Here is a 22766-nt window from a genome sequence, read left to right on the forward strand (position 1 = left end):
CTTCTTTAAAATTAAGTGGAGGGGTGCCTGGGTAGCTCAGTCTGTTAAGGGTCTGACTTCAGCTCAGGTCATGATCTCACGGCTCGTGAGTTCAAGCCCTGCGTCAGGCTCTGTGATGACAGCTCAGAGCCCGGAGCCTGCTTTGGATTTTGTGTGTCCCTCTCTCTGCCCCTCCCTTGCTCACATTCTCTCTCTCTCAAAAATAAATAAACATTGAAAAAAAATTAATTAAGTGAAAAACCCAGAAAAACCTGATAAAACATAAGCAAAAGACATGAACAGACAATTCACAAAAAAGATGTAAAAATGGCCTTTAAACAATAAAACTGTTCAACTTAACTTAAATAATAGAAGTGTACATTGAAACCACACTGTGATACCATTCCTCAGTGATCAGATGGGAAAAACTTAAAAAGTAAGACAAGACAGTCAGTTGGTGAGGTTGTGGAGAAACAGGCACTTGTACATTCAGTACCGTATGCTGGTGGGAATGCAAATTGATACAGCCTTGTGGAGAGGGAATTTGGCAATATTTAACAAAAATACACAGGCACGCACCATTTGAACCAATATTTCCACTGCTAGGAATTTATTCTGAAGATAAACCTTCAACAGTACAAAAATACATACATACAGTTATTTATTGTACCATATTTCTGTGATTGCAAAACAATGGAAACAACCTGAATGCTCCTACATAGGAAAGTGGTTAAACTATAGTATACCCACACAATGGAGTATTATGTAACCACAAGAAAGAATGAGAATCTATAAATGATTTGGAGTGATTTCTAGGAAATACTGTGGTTTTTTTGGTCTATTTTTTTTAATTCCAGTATTGTTAATTAACATACAGTGGAAGTATTAAGTAAAAAAAAAAAAAAAAAGAATGCAAAAGAGTAATAAAGGAAAATAAAATATCCATGTATCCGCTTATTTTGTAAAAAGAAACGTAAGAAATATTAACCCGAAACCAAAGAAACTGGTTATCTACAGGGGGTGAGTGGGAAAAAGATGGAAAGAATGGTGGATGGAAATTAGGATAAAGGGCATCAGGGGTGGGATGCCTGGATGGCTCAGTCAGTAGAGTGTCCAACTTCAGCTCAGGTCATGATCTCACGGTTCATGGCTTCGAGCACCACATCGGGCTCTCTGAGGTCAGCACAGAGCCTGCTTCAGATCCTCTGTCCCCCTGTCTCTGCCCCTCCCTTGCTTATTCTCTCTCAAAAATAAATAAACATTAAAAATTTTTTTAAACAAAAAGAAGGAATCAGGTAGGAGTGAGGCTTCTCTAAATATATATTTTTGTATAGTTTTGGCTTTGGGATTTTTTTTAGTTTATTTTTATTTATTTGGAGAAGGGTGAGTGGGGATAGGGCAGAGAGAGAAGGAGAGAGAGAATCCCAAGCAGGCTCCACACTGTTAGCACAGAGCCTGATGCAGGGCTCAAACCCATGGACCATGAGATCATGACCTAAGCTGAAATCAAGAGTCAGACACTTAATTGACTGAGCCACCCAGGCACCCCTGTTTTGTCTTTCGGAATCATGGAAATAACATTTCACATATTCAAAAATGAATAAAATCAATAAGGATTGAGGGGGACCCAGAAATGCGATATAAACACAAGCAAATGAACCTAGCTGTATGTCAAATGAATAACATAACCGCACTCTGGTGGCAGTGGTGGGGGAGGAGGGTGACACAGAACATTCGTATAGCTATAGAAGTATGCATATGTATGTGTATACATACAGGTATTTCCCAACTCTGTCATCTAAGATGGCCTCTAGAAGCCGTCACAATCCAGTACCAATGAATACATGTAGATCCCATATCCTGGTTTCTAAATACCATTCTCTCTCTCTTTTTAAAATCTATTTATTTAACTTCAAGTTAGTTAATATACAGTGTAGCTTTGGTTTCAGGAGTAAAACCCAGTGATTCATCATTTACATGTAACACCCACTGCTCATCCAACAATGGAAAAAAGATAGCCTCTTCAGCAAATAGTGCTGGAAAAAAAATGAACAGCAACATGCAGAAGAATGAAACTGGATCACTTTCTTACACCATACATAAAAATAAATTCAAAATAGATGAAAGACCTAAATGTGAGACAGGAAACTGTCAAAATCCTAGAGGAGAAAACAGGCAGCAACCTCTTTGACCTCCGCCACAGCAACTTCTTACTAGACATGTCTCTGGAGGGAGGAAAATAAAAGCAAAAGTGAACTATTAGGACCTCATCAAGATAAAAAGCTTCTGTACAGTAAAGGAAACAGTCAACAAAACTAAAAGGCAACCGACGGAATGGGAGAAGATGGTGCAAATGACATATTGGATAAATGGTTAGTATCCAAAATCTATAAAGAACTTAGTGAAATACTATTCTCTAATAAAAGGAACTGGGGCTTTTTGTGGAAATGGCTGATTCCAAGGCTTAGCAGGGAAAGTACAAAAGGAGCCTGGAATATCTTGTTATCAAAAAGTAATGAAATAATCAAAGAATGATAAGAATGTATCAAAAGATAAATGAAAAAAAAAAAAGGAAAAAAAGAACATATCAAAGACACAGGAGCCAGCTTGAAAGGACTCCCACTGGCCAAATCTGTGATAATTTGATCAACAAAATAAATAATGCTATTAATGAGTTACAACCATAGATTAAAAGATATTCCTGAGTCCATACTGATATAAATAAATAGTAATAATTGATTAAGGCAAGAAAGTTGATGAGTTACAGAATGTTTACATAGACTCACAGAGCCTCCCCACAAAATACTTATTAACTACAAAGCAAAAAATAGTAACTTACACTGGTGAAAACCCAGCATCATCTCAACCAAGTAATCAAAGTTAAAATCACCTGTAATGAGACAAATCAACCTCATGTGCCTCCTGATATGATGCGCTGAGGGCACATTATTTCTGTAGAATTCCTACTAAATGTGTATAGCCTGAATCTATCTGATCATGAGGAAATATTAGACAAGCCCAAATTGAGGGACATTCCATAAAATAACTGGCCTGTACTCTTCAGAAATGTCCATGTCATAAAAGACAAAGACTAGGGATGTTTCTGGATAAAAAGAGACTAAAGAGACATTACAATTAAATGCAATATGTCATCATGAATTAGTTCCTGGATCAGATATTTTTCTTCTCTTGATACAAAGAACATGAGTGGAACAATAGGAAAAAATTGAATAAAGTCTGTAGGTTAAAGCATAGTGTCACGTCAACGTTAGTTTCCTGATTTTGTTAAGTGCATTGTGGTTATGTAAGTGAATATCCTTGTATTTTAAGAAATATACATTACTTAGAGCTAAAGGGGCATCCGTGTTCAACATAATCAAACTTTTCAGAAAAGAAATGTGTGTATGTTGAAAGAGAATGATAAAATATGGCAAAATGCTAACACTTAAGGAATCTGGATAAAGGGCATGCGAGACTTCTTTGTACTGGGGTGCCTGGGTGGCTTGGTGGGTTGAGCGTCTGACTCTTGATTTCAGCTCGGGTCACAATCGCAGTGTTGTGGGATCCAGCCCCACGTTGGGCTCTGCGCTGAGCAGGGAGCCTGCTTAAGCTTCTCGCTCTTCCTCTGCCCCTCTCCCCCACTCACGCTCTCTCTCTCAAAACTAGAAAAAAAAATTTTTTTTAAATACTTCTTTGTACTAATTCCTGCAACATTTCTATGAGTCTAACATTACTTCAAAATAAAACATTTAATACACTTCTAAAAAAAGAGCTGTAAATATTGAACTTTAGTAAATGCTATGCTTGTTGAAAAAAAAATAGTTGTAAAAAATTACAGAACTTCCTACAATCAGCACAGATAACCACATAGAAGAGGAGCAACACCCTAACCTAGACCAGCTACCCTGGGCTGTAAAGGGGGAAAAAAGCCTCTCTTATGTAGATCACTGCATCTAAGCCACTGTTGGGTCTTGCAACAGCAATGTATTCTACATCAACTAACACAGATCACATACCTGAAAGAGGGATGCTTCCAAACGAAATAAACTATTTGGCATTGCCCAATTCAGAGGTGGCCATGGAGGATGGTGGACAAGAAAAAACTTCCAGAGGAAGGATAAGGAAGACAGAAGATAAGGAAATCCCACTCAGAGAGCAGAACCAGAATCTGACCAAAGGACCTCCACTGCCAGGGTAGGAAGTCTTCACAATTTCTGTCTAGCTGGTTTGCTATGGACCAAATGACTGCTACAGTTTCCATCCTTCTCTTTTCTGAATGTGAATGATTGTGGTCATTCTGTCCATGCTTCACATTTCTATACTGGGTGTTAGAGGATATCTATCTATATGTGGGCTTGATGGAGAAGACTGAGCATAACCCATAGATACTGGACTTTGAACTGCATGTAGTAACTGGGATAGGGCTTTGGGTGGTTTCCCTTGAGGGAGGGGGCAAGTACATCCTAAGAATGGCAAGAAGGATACACATGAATGGCAAAAGGGGGAAGACTGAGGCAGAGACTGCCAGTGGTCTGCTAAACTCCATTCTTCCCTACGTTCTGGGCATATGACTAAGTTACTTTTCCCAGGCTCCTTGCAAGTTAGGTGTGGCCATATAACAGAGTTCTCTCCAATGGAATGTGAACAAAACCAATGGCTGCCACTTTCAGGTCTGGCCCATGGGAAAACTCCCACATGTACTCCTCCATGATCTTTCCCCACCTCCTGTGGGCTAGAATGGTGATGACCAAACAACCTTGAAAGCCATGTGTTAAAGATGGCAGAGTTGTGGGGTGCCTGGGTGGCTCAGTCGGTTAAGCGTCCGACTTCGGCTCAGGTCATGATCTCACGGTTCGTGAGTTCGAGCCCTGCATTGGGCTCTGTGCTGACAGCTCGGAGCCTGGAGCCTGCTTCAGATTCTGTCTCTGTCTCTCTGCCTCTCCCCTACATGCTGTCTCTCTCTCAAATATAAAAAATAAAACATAAAAAAATTTTAAAGATGGCAGAGTTGCTTTTCATTAGCCTGTGTCTTACAACAACTATATAGAGAAAAGGCACCTGCCAATTTGGAAGGGTCGTTGGAAGAGTCATCCTGAATTGCTACCAAAGGGAGAAATAAATAAATGTATTAAGTCACTGAATTGCTATTAAGTCTTCTTTTACAATAGCTTAGCCTTCTGCCTATAGAGGCCCTGGGGCTCTCAAAGAAGACAATTATTATTTTTTTAATGTTTATTTCTGAGACAGACAGAGACAGAGCATGAGCAGGGCAGGGGCAGAGAAAGAGGGAGACACAGAATCTGAAGCAGGCTCCAGGCTCTGAGCTGTCAGCACAGAGCCTGACACTAGGCTCGAACCCACGAACCGTGAGATCATGACCTGAACCGAAGTCGGACACTTAATTGAGCCACCCAGGCGCCCCCAAAGAAGATAATTCTTAATAAAAGGACTTTGAAGGTGCTAAAATCCTAAGAACATGCCAGATAAACCTTTAAATGCTATGGAAGGGCTGGTTAAATGTGTCTACACTTATACTAAAACTTGTACAAAGGACACTGGTCCCAAGGGATTTAGAATTGGAAAATGTGAATCTGACCCAAACAGGTTTTGGCAGGCATGAAATGGAGTTCCATGCTCTGCTCCAAGCTTAATCCATCCAATCTTCTCTCAACTCACTACCAAAGCCATTTGCAAAGGATGGGAAGATGATGAAATTGGTTGTTCCACTAACACAGAAAGCCAGGAAATCACAGGGAAATTTCCATGTGGCATAAGACAGACCCTGACAGCTATGGAGGCTGGGAACTAAATATAGCAGTTACAAGTTCAATTACTCTTGCACAGGCTTTGGGAAAGTCCCATGGGAACATCCCTCTGTCAGTTCCCGGAGATGGCAGCCAAAAAAAACCAAAAACAAACAAAAAAACCCGGCATCCCCATAACTCCACCAAAATGGCACAAAACTCAACCTGCCATCAATGGGTTAGCCTGGGGCAGAGGACAGACTGTAATTTGGAGGAGGAAACTAGATTCTATAGATAGGTTAGTGAGAACACTGGTAAGAAAACTTGGCAAAATGCAGGTCAATAGGGCACAGAAGAGTTTCAACGGAGTGGGAGGAATGAAGAGAGAACGGGAGAAGAATCCAGACAGCGAAGAGAGAGAGATGGAGCAGTAGAGGGAGAGGGTTAGCGAAATGAACGTTTTTTCCCCTAGTTTTGAAGATTGGAGATGTTTGTATGTTTCTAGGAATGATCCAGTTGAGGGGAAAATAAAGAACGCAGGGGAGGCAAGAGGGGAATCCAGGGTCTCAAAAACAGGGAGAGCTTATCTCCCTAAGAAAAGGAAACGTAGTATATACAAATTCAGAGGCAAGTAGGCAGGTGCATTTGGTAGCACAAAGATGAAGGGAGATGGATAAGAGCATGGACAGTGAAGTCAGATGACCTGGGTTCATATCTAGACTCCATCACTTTTGAGTTATGTGCTCTTAGGCAAGTTGATTTAACATGTGCACCAGTCTATTTACCTGTGAAATGCGGATACTATCAACTATAAGTTCACAGCAAGAACTATCACTGAAGCACCGTGAAGTGTTTGGCACACAGTGAACACCCAATAAATACTGGCTATTTCTTTAAAATTACCTATAATTGGAGCATCTGGGTGGCTCAGTCTGTTGGACGTTCAACTTTGGCTCTGGTCATGATCTCATGGCTCGTGAGTTTGAGCCCCGCATCGGGCTCTGTGCTGACAGCTGGGAGCCTGGGGCCTGCTTCGGATTCAGTGTCTCCTTCTCTCTCTCTCTGCCCCTCCCCTGCTTGTGCTCGCTCTCTCTCAAAAAGAAACATTAAAAAAAATTAAAATTACCTATAATTTACAAGTACTGTAAAATTATTTAAAAGCTAGCTTGCCAAAGACTCACTGGAGCAAACTCCTCACACCTAAGACGGCAGAGGGTAAATGAGGTAAATTCAAAAACAATTAGTAAACTTGGGGTGCCTGGGTGGTTCAGTTGGTTAAGTATCCAACTTCAGCTCAGGTCATGATCTCACGGTTCGTGAGTTCGAGCCCTGCGTCGGGCTCTGTACTGACAGCTCGGATCCCGGAGACTGCTTCGGATTCCGTGTCTCCCTCGCTCTCTGTTCCTCCCCCACTCGCACCCTGTCTCTCTCTCTCTCTCTCTCTCTCTCTCTCTCTCTCAAAAATAAAAGATTTAAAAAAATAGTAAACTTACCGTGGCTGACCTTTCACTTTTAGTTTGCCCTATCAGTCCCAAACTGACTTCAACTGAGCAACCCACTTTTCAAGAATTCACAGCTCATTTTTAATACAACTACACAAGTGATGAACTGTAGGAAAAGTACTCTATTTCTCAATGGTACAACAAGGCCTAATGTGACTAAAACATATAAAACACCCATATCAATAAACAAATCAATTTATCAAAACTCATTATAAAAGCACCCAACTACAACTACTTGGGATATTTGCCAGTTCTGAGAGCACTGCATGTAATACTTAAGTTACCAAACTTGCTGTGAACACACTTTTTCATTTTTAGAGCTGATGTGAGGTAGCAGATGGCCAACTATCTTCCAGTGTTGTCCCACCTACCCTAAACAGCTACTTAATAGTTCTTACATCCATGACAGTTGTTGATGCTGTTGCCTTTGCCTAGAATTCTCAGCCTTGGTCATGTCATCCCCTTGCACCTAGCTTACCTCTCACCTTTTAAAATTCAACTCAAGTAGTAGCTTTATTTGTAACAGCCAAAAGGTGGAAACAACCCAGATGTCCATCAACTACTGAACAGATAAACTGTTGACACATACAACATGGATAAATCTCAAAAACATACTGAAACTTTGGACAAAAAGAATACATATTGTATGGGGTGCCTGGGTGGCTCAGTCGGTTAAGCGTCTGACTTCGGCTCAGGTCATCATCTTGTGGTCTGTGGGTTCGAGCCCCGCATCGGGCTCTGTGCTGACAGCTCAGATCCTGGAGCCTGCTTCGGATTCTGTGTCTCCCTCTTCTCTCTGCTCCTCCCCTGCTTGCACTCTCTCTCTCTCCCTCAAATATAAGCGTTAAAACATTTTTTTAAAGAACACATATTGTATAATTCCATTCATATCAAGTTCTAGAATGACCAAATTTGATCTATGGTGGAAAGAAAACAGTTGTTGCCTCTAGAAGGGATGGAAGCAGGGGTTGATCGATAAGGAGTATAGAGGAACTTTCTGGATTGATGGCCATGTTCATCATCTTTGATAGGGAATTGGGTTAAACGGCTGTTATGCATTTGTTAAAACTCAGCAAATATATACAGTATTATATCACATATGAATTTTACACAAGAAAAAAGGGTAAACAAATATTAAAGTCCTATGATAAGCATGCTAAATATTTAAAAAGTGGGCCCACGTTTGCAATTTACTTTGAAATATACTTTAAAAATGAGATGTATTGATAGATGGCTTTGTGGTAAAGCAAGTATAGTAAAATACGTTCACTGTAAAGTTCAGCATTGCTTGTGCGAAAATTTGCATTTTAAACATGGGGGAGGGGAAACTCAAGTGACAACTTTATATATAGGAAGACTCCTCCCACAGCACAGCCACAGCTAGTGCCCTTCCTCTGGGGTCCCAGAACACCCAATAAAACCATTGAGTGTGCTTCATTTTATTAGTTTTGCATATGCATCCCAGCCCCCCAGAACTGTAAACAACTTCAAAAGGAAGTCTGTCTTACTGGTCTTTGCTCAGCAACTAACACAAGGCCAGGCACACAGTAGATAGGTAAGATCGGTTGACTTGAAGGGACATTTAGTGAACTTCATCACCTTGTTTCCTCATTACCAAAAACCTTGTACTTGATTAGCTTACTTTCTTCAGCTGAATGATTACAGCTACCAGAATCATCTATATGACCTGGAACTCATCCGTGTGAATCCTTACAAGTTCCCTTTGAGGCAGGATATTGAAGACCTCTCTTCTGGGTTATCCACTTCTTTCCCAGTCTTTCAACTTTAAAGACTATCAACTAGTAAGTATTTATGGGCTCAAGGCTCAATTTATACTCTTTACACAAGTCAGCTGGGTAGCATGTTTAGGACAATGTTTCTTCGCACCACTCAGTTCTATAGCCAGCTGGACCCCTTAAAGATCCTCCATTTCTTCACCATGGCACAATGAACCATGTGCCATTTTACCTTTATGCAATCATCTAGGTTGTCCTTATGTATCAAGTAGTTTCAATGCTCTTGGGACTGAATGCAGCCAGACTGCCTGGACGTGAATGCCAACTCCATCACTTAACTAGCCTTATACAGCCTCATATAGCTACATAATAGCCTTGCCCAAGGTATTTTAACTTCTCTGTGCCTCATTTTCTTCCCTGCCTCCTGATTTAGAAAAAGGTGGGGGAAGGGGGAGAAGGAAAGATGGGGGACAACTTGTATCACCTACTGCCACGACATTTTAAAAAGTTACTGCATGTAAAACCACTTAAAACAGTGCCCCAGCTATTAGCTATCATTTAATATGCTTAGTTCTGAATCACCAATGACAGAAGACTGGTCTTCATAATATCCTCTACAAACCAGGCGAACCAATGTGCTAACGGTTAAGAGTACAATGCAGGGGGGCCTAGGTGGCTCAGTTGGTTAAGCGTCTGACTTCAGCTGGGGTCATGATCTCGCAGTTTGTGAGTTTGAGCCCCACATCGGGCTCCGTGCTAACAGCTCGGAGCCTGGAGTCTGCTTTGTATTCTGTCTCCCTCTCTCTGCCGCTCTCCTGCTTGTGCCCTGTGTCCCTCTCTCTCAAAAATAAACTTAAAAAAAAAAAAAGTTAAAAAAAAGAGTACAATGCAAATCTTAACATGTTAAAGACCATAGTCTTTTTTTTTTTTAAGTCAATTAGTAAATTCTTTTTCAAATGTTGGCTTTCACCCACCTCTAAGCATGAGTCCCTTGTCTAAGAAAGGTTATACACACACACACACACTCATTCTCTAGCTCAGCACACACTGGTAATTTCCTTCCTAGCACTCCTTTTAAGTTTAATTATTTTGTTTACCCCACCAGATCTAGGAGGGAGGAACCTTATCCATCTTCTTCACTGTTAAGATCTCTAACACATGCCTAGCACACAGTACTCACTCGAATGTATCCTGGATAAATAATGCAGACATTTTAAAGAGCGTTTAACCCATACCAAATAAAAATTAAAGTAACAATGGTCACAAGTTTCTATTTTAAAGTAATAACCCAATTAGGGATTTAGTCTCATTTAAAAAGACATGATTTATTAAAAATATAAAATGGCAATGTTCTCTATAAATTAACCTCACTGACACATGTTAAAGTCTGTGATGATGGATATGTTTTCTAAGCCATTTATAGCCACCCTCCTCCTTTAATTATAAAAGATAAAACATACAACATACTGTAGGTTTATTTTTATTCAAAAAGTTACTGTCTCAAGACATAAATACAAATCAGAAAACAGTACAATTAGGACAATAGAATGTGGAGGACAACAGGTTAGAGTAATATATAAAACATTTTTAGCTGGTTGAAAACAAAGCTGTAAGAACTGCTTTCACAAAGAAGTACTCCTTTCAAGAGTGAGAAACAAAATCAACTTAGGTTTAAAATCATATATACAGTCCTCTCAGCAGTTCTAGTAAATGCAGTGGTGTGAAAAACAACATAGGCAGTACTTTTTGCACATAACAATATTTGTAGATGGAAAATCTGTTTAGACAAGTCTGGTTTCATTTGTTATTAATCATGATTTAATAAAACAATTGTACTGTATCATGATCTTTTAGCTAACCTATGGTTTTTGGCTACCACAGCCCAATGCTTGTTGATTTCTGACTCTAAGAACTGGAAGCCTTTTGGTATTCACCCATCTGAAGATATTCTCGTATTGCAAGCATATTAAGGCATGGAATGATTAAAATAATATACCTCAAGAACTGAGAGACGACTGACAAAAGATAGATATACATGTAATATAAGTTAATATTTTGTTTTAAACGATGTCTAGCTGCCTAAGCCTCGCAAAATGAGTTGATGTCAAAATGGCAAGTAGCCACTTTCTGTTTTAAACTAATTTATTTGTGAAAGGACATAAAATGAAGTTTTAAAGCTTAGCTTTCAAAGAATATTATGGGTTATGAATTCTATTATCCCATCTAATTTACATACAGAGGAAATGTACTGTAACCTGTTAGAAGTATCTTTAACCTGAAGACTGCTTGCAAAGACAGATAGATAAAACAATATAAAATACAAATTTAAAAATCATTTTAAAGCATGAACACTCATGCTTTTCTATTTTTAAACATTGTTAAACTTTCAATATATTTCTGAAACCTCATAATTTTAAGTTGGAATTTAAAAGTAAGAAAAAACTAAACAAACTGCGCAATTATAAAATCAGCACCAATTTATATATATATATAATTTTATTTAAAATTTAGATCCCTATTCCCACACTCTAATAAGCTGTATAATTTTTGTTTAGAATTTTTCTGCAAACATACTACAATAAGCTTCTTTTATTTGGAGACAAAATACAGTGGCACTACTGGAAGGAATATCACAACATTACATTTTTATCTTAAAGGACAAGCAAACTTTCAGGGCTGATAATGGGATAAGCATGTTTGAGACTGGTTACCTTCTGGCAGTTCACTGCATCTGGATATTTCTGAAAAGTATAGAGAAGCTCTTGGATTTTAAAAATATCTTAAAATACATTTTAGATGAAAAAATTGTAAAAGTTCTGCTTATAAGTTTACTTTTCTCCACAATTACAATATTTAAAAGAAAGCTTTGTTGATTGATGTTTTAAGCATTTAAATTTAGAATGCTAAAAACAATTCTATCCTATAATTTCAGGGCAGGGGAATAAATTCATCCTTAACTTTGTTTCTTGGATGTAAACAGAAATCCAGCAGAGGTCATCATTACTTAGTACACCCAGTAAATAAATGTGAGAGGATTCATGTCTGTACCAAATGCCTCTTTAGATTGTTATATTTTCTTTAAAAAAAGCATGAAATAATTGATTCAAAAGCCAACTAACAGCGCATAAATAAAATATTTACTTTCTAAGAAAAACTGTAGCTTATCATCAAATTGTTTACTTGTCCTTTACTTTCTTCAGGCAAACAAAACTGCCCCTCAATGCACTTGATCTTGGTAAGCGTAAGCATGTCATATTCTCCTTAGAGAAAAATCTGTACAGAATTTCACTGTATCTACCACACTTTATTTTAAAACTTCCTCTTCCACTTAGAAAATGACTTCACCACAGATTTAATTGTGTACTGGTATTAAAACATTGACACCCCAAGAACCTAATGAGAGAGAAGAAAAAAAATCTTGTTAAAATTGTCATTCATTTCTTTGTAAAACAGATCTGTATATGTTACATTAATAAATGATAATACTAAGTTTAATAATATGCTAATAAAACCACTTTGAAAAATTCCCCTCCCTTCAGATCTTTAATTCTAAAATTGAAACGACCATAAATATGTAATGAAGTAACAACATCAGGCCTACTCAAGATGCTACTTACCTCACACATATAACTAAGAGCAGGGACCATGTCTCATTTATAGGTTTATTCACACCGTTGATGCCTAGATAATGCCCTGAACACAGGCACTCAACATTTGTTGAATGGACAAATGAATGTGCTTCTTTACATATACTTCTGGCACAGGCTCATTGGAAAGAGCTTAAGAATGTCTTGCAGACTTGGTATTTGCACTGTGAAGTGGGTATTGCTTTTAAAAAGGCATCTGAACACACGGACTAAAAATATCCAAGAAGAATACAAGTATGTAGAAAATCCAGAAAATCTAGTCCGAGTCAATGAACAGAACTACAAATTTTAATAAGTAATGTGAAATTTGGGCAAAGTAACTTACACTGATGCTTTTTTTATACCATTCCAGTTGGGAAAAGAAAGGTAAAATCTAATCATTACTTGTCACTAACTGAAAAAAGTAAAAGCATATGATGAATGGAGCCAACTCTCTCTTGTTCATCAAACAAAAACAAGACATAACTTTTTAGCTACATATACTAAAAGTTAGGCTATTCTACTAAAATTCCAGCATTTACTAGGACAATTAAGGAGTATTTTTAAATACTATAACGAGCTAAGATTGGGATTACAGGGTTCTTACTTGTAAATGAAAAATCATTTTTAAAAAAGTTACTGAACTCAGTACTTGTTCAGTGCTCACTTGAAGGAAGTGAGTGTTTCCAGACCGGGAAACAAGTATCTATCTGACTGCAGCCTCCTTATAACGAATTATCAAGTAAGGTATTTGGAATTCCCAGTAACGTGAACAAAGAGGATAAAATACACCCCACTTCTTACCTGTCATTCACCAAAACCACCACCACTGCTCACCCCTTATTCCCCCCGACCCTCCAATAAAGTTTAGGATTCTCCTTTTTTGGCTAGAGTCAGAGTTCGGGTGGTTAGGGTATTTCCACCGAAGAAGCCTACATGATGTTTAAAGGTCCCTTCTAGCCATAATACTCTGTGACTTTGGGTAAGGAAATGTCTGATGAATTGAAGGATAAATCTTACTAGCAACTCTTAGTGTAGAGTATGGCATGAAGATGAACTCACGTTCTTTCCAGAACGCCTAACTAGAAATCATGTGAACATTTTATTTTTTTGCTTTTGCACAGATTAGGTTGTAAGTAGATTCTTCTATAAGAACACAAAGTTAGCTCCATTAGACTGAACACTTCTTTTACCAATTTTATACTACAGATAATTCTAATATGAGAATCTTAACATAGAAGAATGACACCAATGACACTTATTCTCTTTTTGTGCTAACAAACATCTGTTTCTGATGTTAACATTAATAAACACTTAAGCATATATTTAAAAAGTATAAACAGCAAGCTTTAGTGTGTCGTGGCAATAATGACCCACTAGTAGCAGAGAGCGACTACTGGCACAATGAAATAAACCAACACTGCTTCCAGACATACAACTCACTAAACCATAAGTGCAAAATTTTGTGTATATGCAACCCAAACCGAGCTGCTCAGTTCTGATGCTACCACTTCTGAATCTTGTGACTATCATGGTACAAAAGACTGTTTAGGATGTATTTAGTAATAAAGCATCTATGTAGGATATTTTCATTATTTTACGTAGAAGAAGAGAATCTTAGAACTGGGTATAAGGATTTAAGTCTCAATTTTACTATTGTTTTGATGACTCACTTATCACAGGCTTGAGTTAAAAACAGATGTAAGCTATTGTATAAAGGCAAACACAGATTTTTACATTTAAAAATTTCTATTATTCTATTTCTTAAGTTATTGTTGAGACAATATGAGGTAAAGTTTAATGTATATTTTAAAATAAATTAGTATCAACTTAATACATATATTAACTTAAACATATATATAAATATACATACATTTATATGGTCAAAGATAACTGAACCTTGAAAGATTACTGGCCACTCAGTTATGTGACTGCTGCCATCATGTGGTAACACTATAAAACTACAGAAACAGATGCATGTGCTCATTTTCCTAATTTTAGTGCAAACAGCTCAACTACTATCCTCTTAGTTATAACATTACCTATTCAACAAGACATGAGAATGCCAAAAAAAATCCTATAAGTAACAAGTAATTATTAGGTTCCTATCTGGCTTCACTCAGCTTGTAGTTTCTCTATAAGTTGCCAAAAATATATACGTATGGTTTACATTGCTGTTTCATTATTTTAGTAATCTCAAGTGAAGAACACCTTTTTGCAAACCTTTAGGCTCACTTGAGGTGAACACATGAAAAAATAAGAGATCTCTAACTGCCCTTATCGACTACAGTTAATCATTCCAATTTCTAAATTATGTTCTTGGTGTTTCTTCTAAATGATGTCTGATTTTAGTTCTGGAAAGTACAACAGCAGAGACAGCATGAGATTTTTTAAATCAAAAGGAACTCTCATCAAATTACTACTCTGGCACTAGAGTTGTAAAACTGAACAAGCCGATGAACCATTTCTTCAGTCCCAAATTTGCTTGAGTGTAAAAATGAGGTCCTACCACCTTTCTCACACGGTAGCTGAGAGAATCCATCTAAATCATGCCTAGCACAGCATCAGGCACATTATGCTCTCAAATACTAGCTTCTGTCCCTTTCACTTCAAAGGGATAGTCACTGTGAACTAGAATACAAACTCCTGGAGGGCAGGTGAGAACATCGAACTCATTTTAGCACCAAGGTCCAGCCCAATAAATTGTTAGGTTAATGCATTTCATTATAACTGCTTGAAAAGATTCTTTTAGTCCTCATCACAGTCACCACCTTCACATTTTATTTAACTGAAGATACATATCCCTGGATTATCAGGGAACCATACACTTCAAAATGCACTTGAAACTATAGACTTATAGGTAGGCCTAGCTCACTTGTGCTATCGAAAGTATGGTCAGCAGAAGCATCAACAGCACTTGTGAGATGCAGAATCTCAGGCCACACTGCAGACCAACTGAAGCAGATCTACAGGTGAATAAGATCTCCAGATGATTCATATGTGCACCAGAGACAAGAAACACTGATTTAAAGGACATTGAGGTGGCTTATCCAAAGATTCCTATACCTGCTGCTCTGTGACGGTGTGTCCTGACTCAGGTAACTGGCCTTATTGATCTACTATGTTGGTGTGAGTTAGTTTGTTAAAATTTTCCCAAGAACTATCTGAAGCAGATTATCAGGTGAGGAAGGGCTAGGAGAGAACAGCAGAAATTGGGGCACAGAAGGCAGGACTCAGAGGACGGTCGCCTGCGGTAGTAAGGGTTAGGAGGAAGGAGCAAAAATGGGTAGACGATAAAAAATGAGATGGAAGGGGACTTAACAGATTTATTCATTTGACAAAACTAAACACCTATTATGCTGGGCAGAACTCAAAATGAATAAAATCATCACTGCCTGGCGTTAGGCCTACTGAGTGAAATGTAATATCCTATTTCACTACACAGGTGTGGTAATTACCAAATTAAAAATGTACACAAAGTGGTACAAGAGCCAAAAAAAAAAAAAAAAGGCATTTATCTGGAGGGGTCAGCAAAAACTTCATAGGTAATGTCAGAACTATTAAAGGATGAATTCACTAGGAGAAAAAGGACAGGGGCAATTCTGGCAGAGAGAAAAGCTTATACAAAGTCATGGTGTCATGAAAGAGCATGGCGTGTATGGGAGGAACTATAAGACTTGGTATGGCTGGAGAGCAGGATACATGTAAGGAAAAAGTCAAGGTTAAGTTGTTGAGGGAGCAAGAACCCCAAAATTTTTGTTTGTCATGCTGAGGATCCAAAATTTTTTCTTAATGGGGGGAAAAAAAAATCAATGAAAGCCCTGAAGTTATGAGGGGGAGAACCAGATTTGCATTTTAGGAAGGTGACCACAAAAGAAATATAAAGGAGTGCAGTGGCAGCAAGATCAGTCTAAAGGCTACTTGCAATAGGCCAAGTAAAAACTGAAGTAGACTTGTACCAAGGCACTGTTGGGGACGATATGGCAGTGGGGACAAATATGAGAGGTACTTAAGACACAGTGAGAATACCTAACAATAACCAGTCTCTTTCCCCTTCTCTTTATTATCAAAGTTTATTCAAGTTCTATGTCTTACTATGTCTTCATATTATGATTATGGTTTCTCATTCATCCTATCCATCCATAAATGCCAAGGAAATATTTCTGAAACACAATTCTGATCATGCCATTCCCTCATTCAACATCCTTGGATGGGTAACTCAAGCCTACAGAAAGAGTCCAAATTCCTGAACATAATACTTAAGTCCCAGCTGGCCAAGGATTCAAGGATACTTTCAAATCTGTCCCACCACTGTATCACCAACCCCCCTTCCTCCTGAAATCCCTTCTGTCTGCCTCTATTTCTCCTGTCCAATTGTTTTTATCCATTTTCAACGTGCTGTCCCAGCTCTTCAATCTCAAACTTAGGGATTGCCTGTACTTTTGATTTTGCAATCCTGGGGTACATTTAAATTGAACGTACTGATTCATCCATAATTGAAGCTGGATCAAAGAAATCAGGTTTCAGTTCTGTTCTTTCTCGTCTGTTCTTTGATGGTGGCTAAGGAAAAAAAGAAAAGGAAGAGAGTTGACAATCACTCTATCTATAAACCAGATAGCAGCTGAAAATATTGAAATTATCGTTAAGTGCTCACATGACATATATAATTGCAAGTGTACGTTACAATATTTTAACTACTGTATGTTAAAACTACAGAATGCATAAAAATACAAAAGCAAATCATTCACAATTATTCTGAAAGATGAAAGCTAGAAAACTTACTTTTTTTGTTTTACTTTTATTTTTTTTTTTTTTAACGTTTATTTATTTTTGAGACAGAGAGAGACAGAGCATGAACGGGGGAGGGTCAGAGAGAGCAGGAGACACAGGATCCAGGCTCTGAGCTGTCAGCACAGAGCCCGACGCGGGGCTCGAACTCACGGACCGCGAGACTGTGACCTGAGCCGAAGTCGGACGCTTAACCGACGGAGCCACCCAGGCGCCCCTTGTTTTACTTTTAAAAAATGCCTCTCTCAAATCATTTTCCTTTACTATTATTTTTTATTATTTATTTAGAAGAGAGAGAGAGCGGGGGAGGGGCAGAGAGCGAGGGAGAGGGAGAAAATCCCAAGCACCCTCTGCACTGACAGTGCAGACTCTATCTCACAAACTGTGAGATCATGACCTGAGCTGAAATCAAGAGTCGGATGCTTAACCATCAGAACCACCCAGGCACCCCTCAAATCATTTTCCTTTAAAGACGCCGCATTACCCAACTCTGAAGAGAACCCGTGTTAACTGATTTCTTCCTTTGAAGGAGAACACAGCATAGTATACTAAGAAATAGAATCAGAAGACCTAGTTTATTAAGTCTCAGCATTATTGTTTCTTAGTTTCGTCTCCTTGGATGGGCTAATTGCCTTAAGTTTCAATATCCTCAATCCTCCCAGCCTACCTCACAAAGCTGAATGAGGTATGTGGCAAGATGAAATATGCAGAAGCATTTTATGTATGATAAAGCCCTAATCACATATGATATAATAAAGAATATATCCTTATATATGTATTTAATTTCCAAGTTTAAGTCTCAATACCAGGGTAGTATCAAATTACTAATGTATTGTTTTGATAATGGCAAGTAAGTGGAAAATGATAAGGTGATATGATACTTAGTATAATAGTAAGCAAAATGTAGTCTTTAAATCGATACATTCTTAAATTAATCTGAAAATCTGCCATCTTAAACTAAGAGTTAACAGCCTCATCAACCTCACCCTCTCCCCAGTCCCTTCTCATACACCTAAACACCTAGCAACTATTTTATTTAATCTTTCTCCAAAACTTACTTTTCATGGCAGGCATTTCCTCTAATTCCAACTTAATTTCCAAAGGATATTAAATGAAAATCATACAGAAATCATTAAGTTTCTTACCAAGTCTATATCCATGGTGTCAAAATCCATTCCCTCGTTAAGATCTTCAATCCTCCCTTCTGAGGACATCATAACATCTTCAACAATTGGCTCTTCATCATCTTCCATTAGGCTTGTACCACGCCGACTAGAGAAATATAAAACAAGGTCAAGATCTGAACCAATGTTGTGACTATTAATATGCTGGCAGCAACTATGTAGCTCTCTATATTGAAGTGTAATGGAAAATGATGGAATTAAAGGTCAGGGAAAATGATTAGGCATTGATCATGTCATCAATGATGTCAAAACCCCAATGTTCACTGGTCTAAAAATGCTAAGGAGTTGTTTATTCTACATTACTTCAATACATTTAGCTTGATAGTTCTGATATCCCATATAAAAGTCCAATGAGAATTTCCCACATGGGAACAGACAAGATACCTCAAATCCTTTGTGAAAGTAGGCAGGGTACAAATTAATAAACAAATATAAAACAGAGACCATAGAAATGACATTTTCAGAACACAGATATTTTCACTAATATACAGTAACTTTACCCATCACTCACTCGAATTCACTCAGTACTTAATTTGTACCAGGCACTCACTCATTCATTCACATAGTGCCTACTACATGTCAGGCTTCTTTTATAGCCTATGGATGCAAGCAAAACAAAAAAGGAGAAATAAGACATGGTTCCTGCCCTCAAGGAGCTCACAGTCTACTATAGGAAAACAGAAATAATTAATTGTAACAAAATGTGGCAAATATTGCAAGAGAATCATGTACCAAGGGCTATAAAAGATTACTGAAAGAAGAGATTAATTCTGCTTCAGGAAGAAATAAGTAACATTTATGCCAAAACTTGGATTCTCTGTCCTACAAAAATCAAAACTAAGACATATATAGAAAAGTAAAATAAAAACTTAAGACCAAAAATTCTGTATGTTATCACATAATCACAAGGAATAAACTCAAATGTCAAGTTCACAAATTAGCCCAGACCAACATAGAGGAGTCAACATAATAGCAAAACTGAAGGCAAGTAGTTCCCCAGTTTGGCCAGTATTTCCTTCTTTTCTCACTCATTTAAAAATTCCCACCACCACCAAAATCAATTATTCACTTACAATTTACACAACTTATGTTGAGTCTTTAAAAATAATATAAAGATAGCAAGGCATGATGTCTCATCCAGGCTACCTGGACAAATATGTTGACAATGGTTCCTATTTTCTAAGAGTTCTGGACAGTTAAATGACAATTTTATTTTATCTGGTAAAGGCGACTGTGAAGGAAATATGTGAACCATATTATAGAAAACCAGAAATCCATTGTGCATCTCATTTGGAGTATAAGGAAGATACATGTGATATAAACTATAAAAAAAAACAAAGAGATAATTTGGAAGTATTTCCAGTTGTAGAGCAGATGCCATTACAGAGAAATCATTGTAAAACAAAAATATTTTAAAGTTTCAGGCAACAGACTACTTATGGCACAACAACCAAAAGACTCCTATGGTAATAATTATTTAAATGAGATAATCTCTTACAGTCAGCTGGGGAAGTTCAACAGGAATTAAAACAAACTTCAAATAAAAGAATAATGATAAATGGCACTGAGTAATGAGCTGCTACGGAAGATCTTAGAGACTGGCAGAAAACTTTCAGGGGGAGAGATAAGGACCAAATGACTGTACGGTAGAATTCCAGAATGTCTGAACTGGTGACTGGTTGGAAGCTAGGAAATTAGCTGTTGAATCCAGCATGAAACAAGAACATATTAAGGGGAATGTGGCCACGGGAAAAGAGAACAGAGGGCAGAACCAAGTCATAGTATAGATGATGACCCTATCAGCCAAGTCAGGATCAGAATCTATACATGTGATAGAGTGTACGTAACTGTAGAGGTTCCTAAGGCCATAACTAAGGTGAATTCTAATAGGTTACCAAGCATGTGATAAGTGATCACTTCTCAAGAAAAACAGGTGAAGTTCTCATCATTTAAAAACAAAATGAAACGAAACACGAATTTTAAAAAGAAGGTAACAATTACTGTCTCCCAGTATTAAAACATATACCGCATTATGTTACAAATACAAAACTTTCAAACTCAAAACTTAAATAATCAGAATCATCAGATCTTCCCTTTGTACCAATCATCTAAAGACTGATTTTCTGCCATTTCTTCTGGAGCCAAAGCTAATAAAGATTCATAAAACCCTCATACAGATTCCAGTAAAAACAAAGTATTTAAAAGTTATACTACAATTTTTTTTTTTTTGCATTGGACATTTATTCATTCAACGAACATTTGCTTAGCACTTTTTATGTGCCAAGCACCAACAGGCAATGAAAGTGGTCCCTGCCCTTAAGGAGCTCACAGTCTAGAGAAAGGGACAAATTCATAAACAATTACAGTACAATGTGGTAAGTGCTGTAAGAAATATGAATACACAGAGTGCTATGGGAGCACAGATGACCACAGCTTCACTTAAGGTGACACCCGAGCTTATTCTTTCACAGTGCTTTTACCACCTGCCAAGGAATGGGGGGTATCATACTAGTATGTAGGCAGGGGGCATATGTTTTGAAAGATCTTGCATGCCATGAGCTAAGGAGTTTGGACTTTATCCTGTAGGCAATGGGGAGCCATGGAAAGGTTTTAAGTCAAAGAGTTACATGACCAGATTCTTATTCTACAATAGTCATTTTTGATGGTAGTTGAATGATGGAGTGGTGGGGGGGAGTGAGGGGAGGAGTCTGGTGAGAGGATAAATGGGAGATTTGAGGGAAAGAAACAAGTCAGAAAGCTAATACAATGGTTCAGATGAGGGATGAGGGCCTGAACTAAGCTGGGGAATCAATTAAGATGTAACAAAATTGAATTTTTAAGCTATAATTCTGTGTACCAAAATAAACAAGGATTCAAATTTAACCTTTTCCAACAGATCAACCTAAGATTGGTCCTTTAGCTAACTAGTGAATATTTAACTTTGGAAGTTTTCTTCTGTTGGAAAGACCAATTTTTAGTTCCTTGATTATTTCAGCTTACTCTAGAGTTTGCTGAAATTTTTAGGTAAGGCACACATTAAAATATGTGAAAATGAATTAGTGAACTTCCTAGACTCAGACAATAAGGCACTCTCACTTACATGGCATGCTGGAGATTAGTTCGCAGTTTAACATAGCTCATTGCTGCTCTCTCCTGCTGTTGCCTTGCTTCCTCGTGTTGTCTTTGAGCTAACATCCATGTTACCTGCGTGCTTCAAGGAGAATTTTATTCTTCTTTTAACTTAACTTTTTTCTATATAATTAATAAAGTTATAGTACAGAAAATAATCAAATGTACTTACTTATAATCAAGAGGAGTTTGATGATGTTCAGTCTGCATTGGATAGACGCTCATGAAGCTATCCTCAGGTCGTAATCTTTTGGGCTCTCTCATAATCGTTGAGGTGAGTTGTGGTGTCTGCATCATAACTGGGGTGTGCAGTGTTTGTTCTCTGCTTAACCACATACTGTCACTACTACTGCTTTCTTCAGCTAAATGAGAAAATTGATGGCAATAAAGTTCAGTAACTAATTTTGACGAACGAAATGTCTCACATAACCTGTTCAGTTCAACAAATAACTGGCTGTTTTCCCCATGCTAGTGCTTGAAACAGGGGGATACACCAAGGTATGTAAAGTGCAGTCCCTGTCCTTGGAGACAAAGAAAACACACACAATGACAACACGGTGTAAGTGCTACAAGAGAGGGGAGCACGGGTGGAATGGGAGCAATGAAAAGGATCAGAGCCAACTACCCAAAAGTGACTTCTAACTATAGTAGATACTGCGTCAACCGTGACATTTGCCAGGCAGGGGGAAGAACATAAACAAAAACACAAAAACACTGAGGCACGAAACTACAATGACTGAACCATACTAACTTGCTGACACTCAGCAGGTTTTGACCTGCAAAAACGGCAATTTCATATGGTTCGGACTAAGAGTTTGGTACTCCTAGGGCAAGTGGCAAAAGGTAAGGCTGGATAAAGAGGCAGGAACCAATTTGCAGCAAGTCTTACAAGCTGTGCTAAGGTGACAGGAATGACCACTGAAGTTTTATGGAAGGGAAGCAACGTGGTTCAGTTACGTGTCTTAATCAAAGTATGTGGTAGCAGTGTAGAAGGCAGACTGAGGAACACGAGGACTAGTGAGCACACGAGCTAGTTAGGAGGCTAGGTGGGAAGAGAAACGGAGACAATGGAAGAATG

The 22766-nt window shown here is 38.0% G+C and overlaps 1 protein-coding gene across 8 annotated transcripts in view; it reads right to left on the reverse strand.

The window, feature by feature from the left end:
• Positions 1–10425: 10425 nt before the first annotated feature.
• STAG2 (STAG2 cohesin complex component) overlaps positions 10426–22766 on the reverse strand; it is a 139282-nt gene continuing 126941 nt past the window's right edge. For 7 of the 8 annotated variants that reach the window (XM_081793149.1, XM_081793146.1, XM_081793151.1 and 4 more), the window contains 5 exons: positions 21861–22050; positions 21660–21770; positions 18521–18647; positions 17070–17147; positions 10426–12354 (listed from right to left, as the gene is read on the reverse strand). In XM_081793149.1, the coding sequence (XP_081649275.1) occupies positions 12331–12354; positions 17070–17147; positions 18521–18647; positions 21660–21770; positions 21861–22050 (530 nt within the window). In that variant the 3' untranslated portion in view covers positions 10426–12330. The remainder of the gene's footprint in view (positions 12355–17069; positions 17148–18520; positions 18648–21659; positions 21771–21860; positions 22051–22766) is intronic. The other variant, XM_081793153.1, reaches the window with a different exon arrangement.

Source organism: Panthera onca, chromosome X (assembly GCF_046562875.1).
Source record: "Panthera onca isolate mPanOnc1 chromosome X, mPanOnc1 haplotype 2, whole genome shotgun sequence".
Lineage (NCBI taxonomy): Eukaryota > Metazoa > Chordata > Mammalia > Carnivora > Felidae > Panthera > Panthera onca.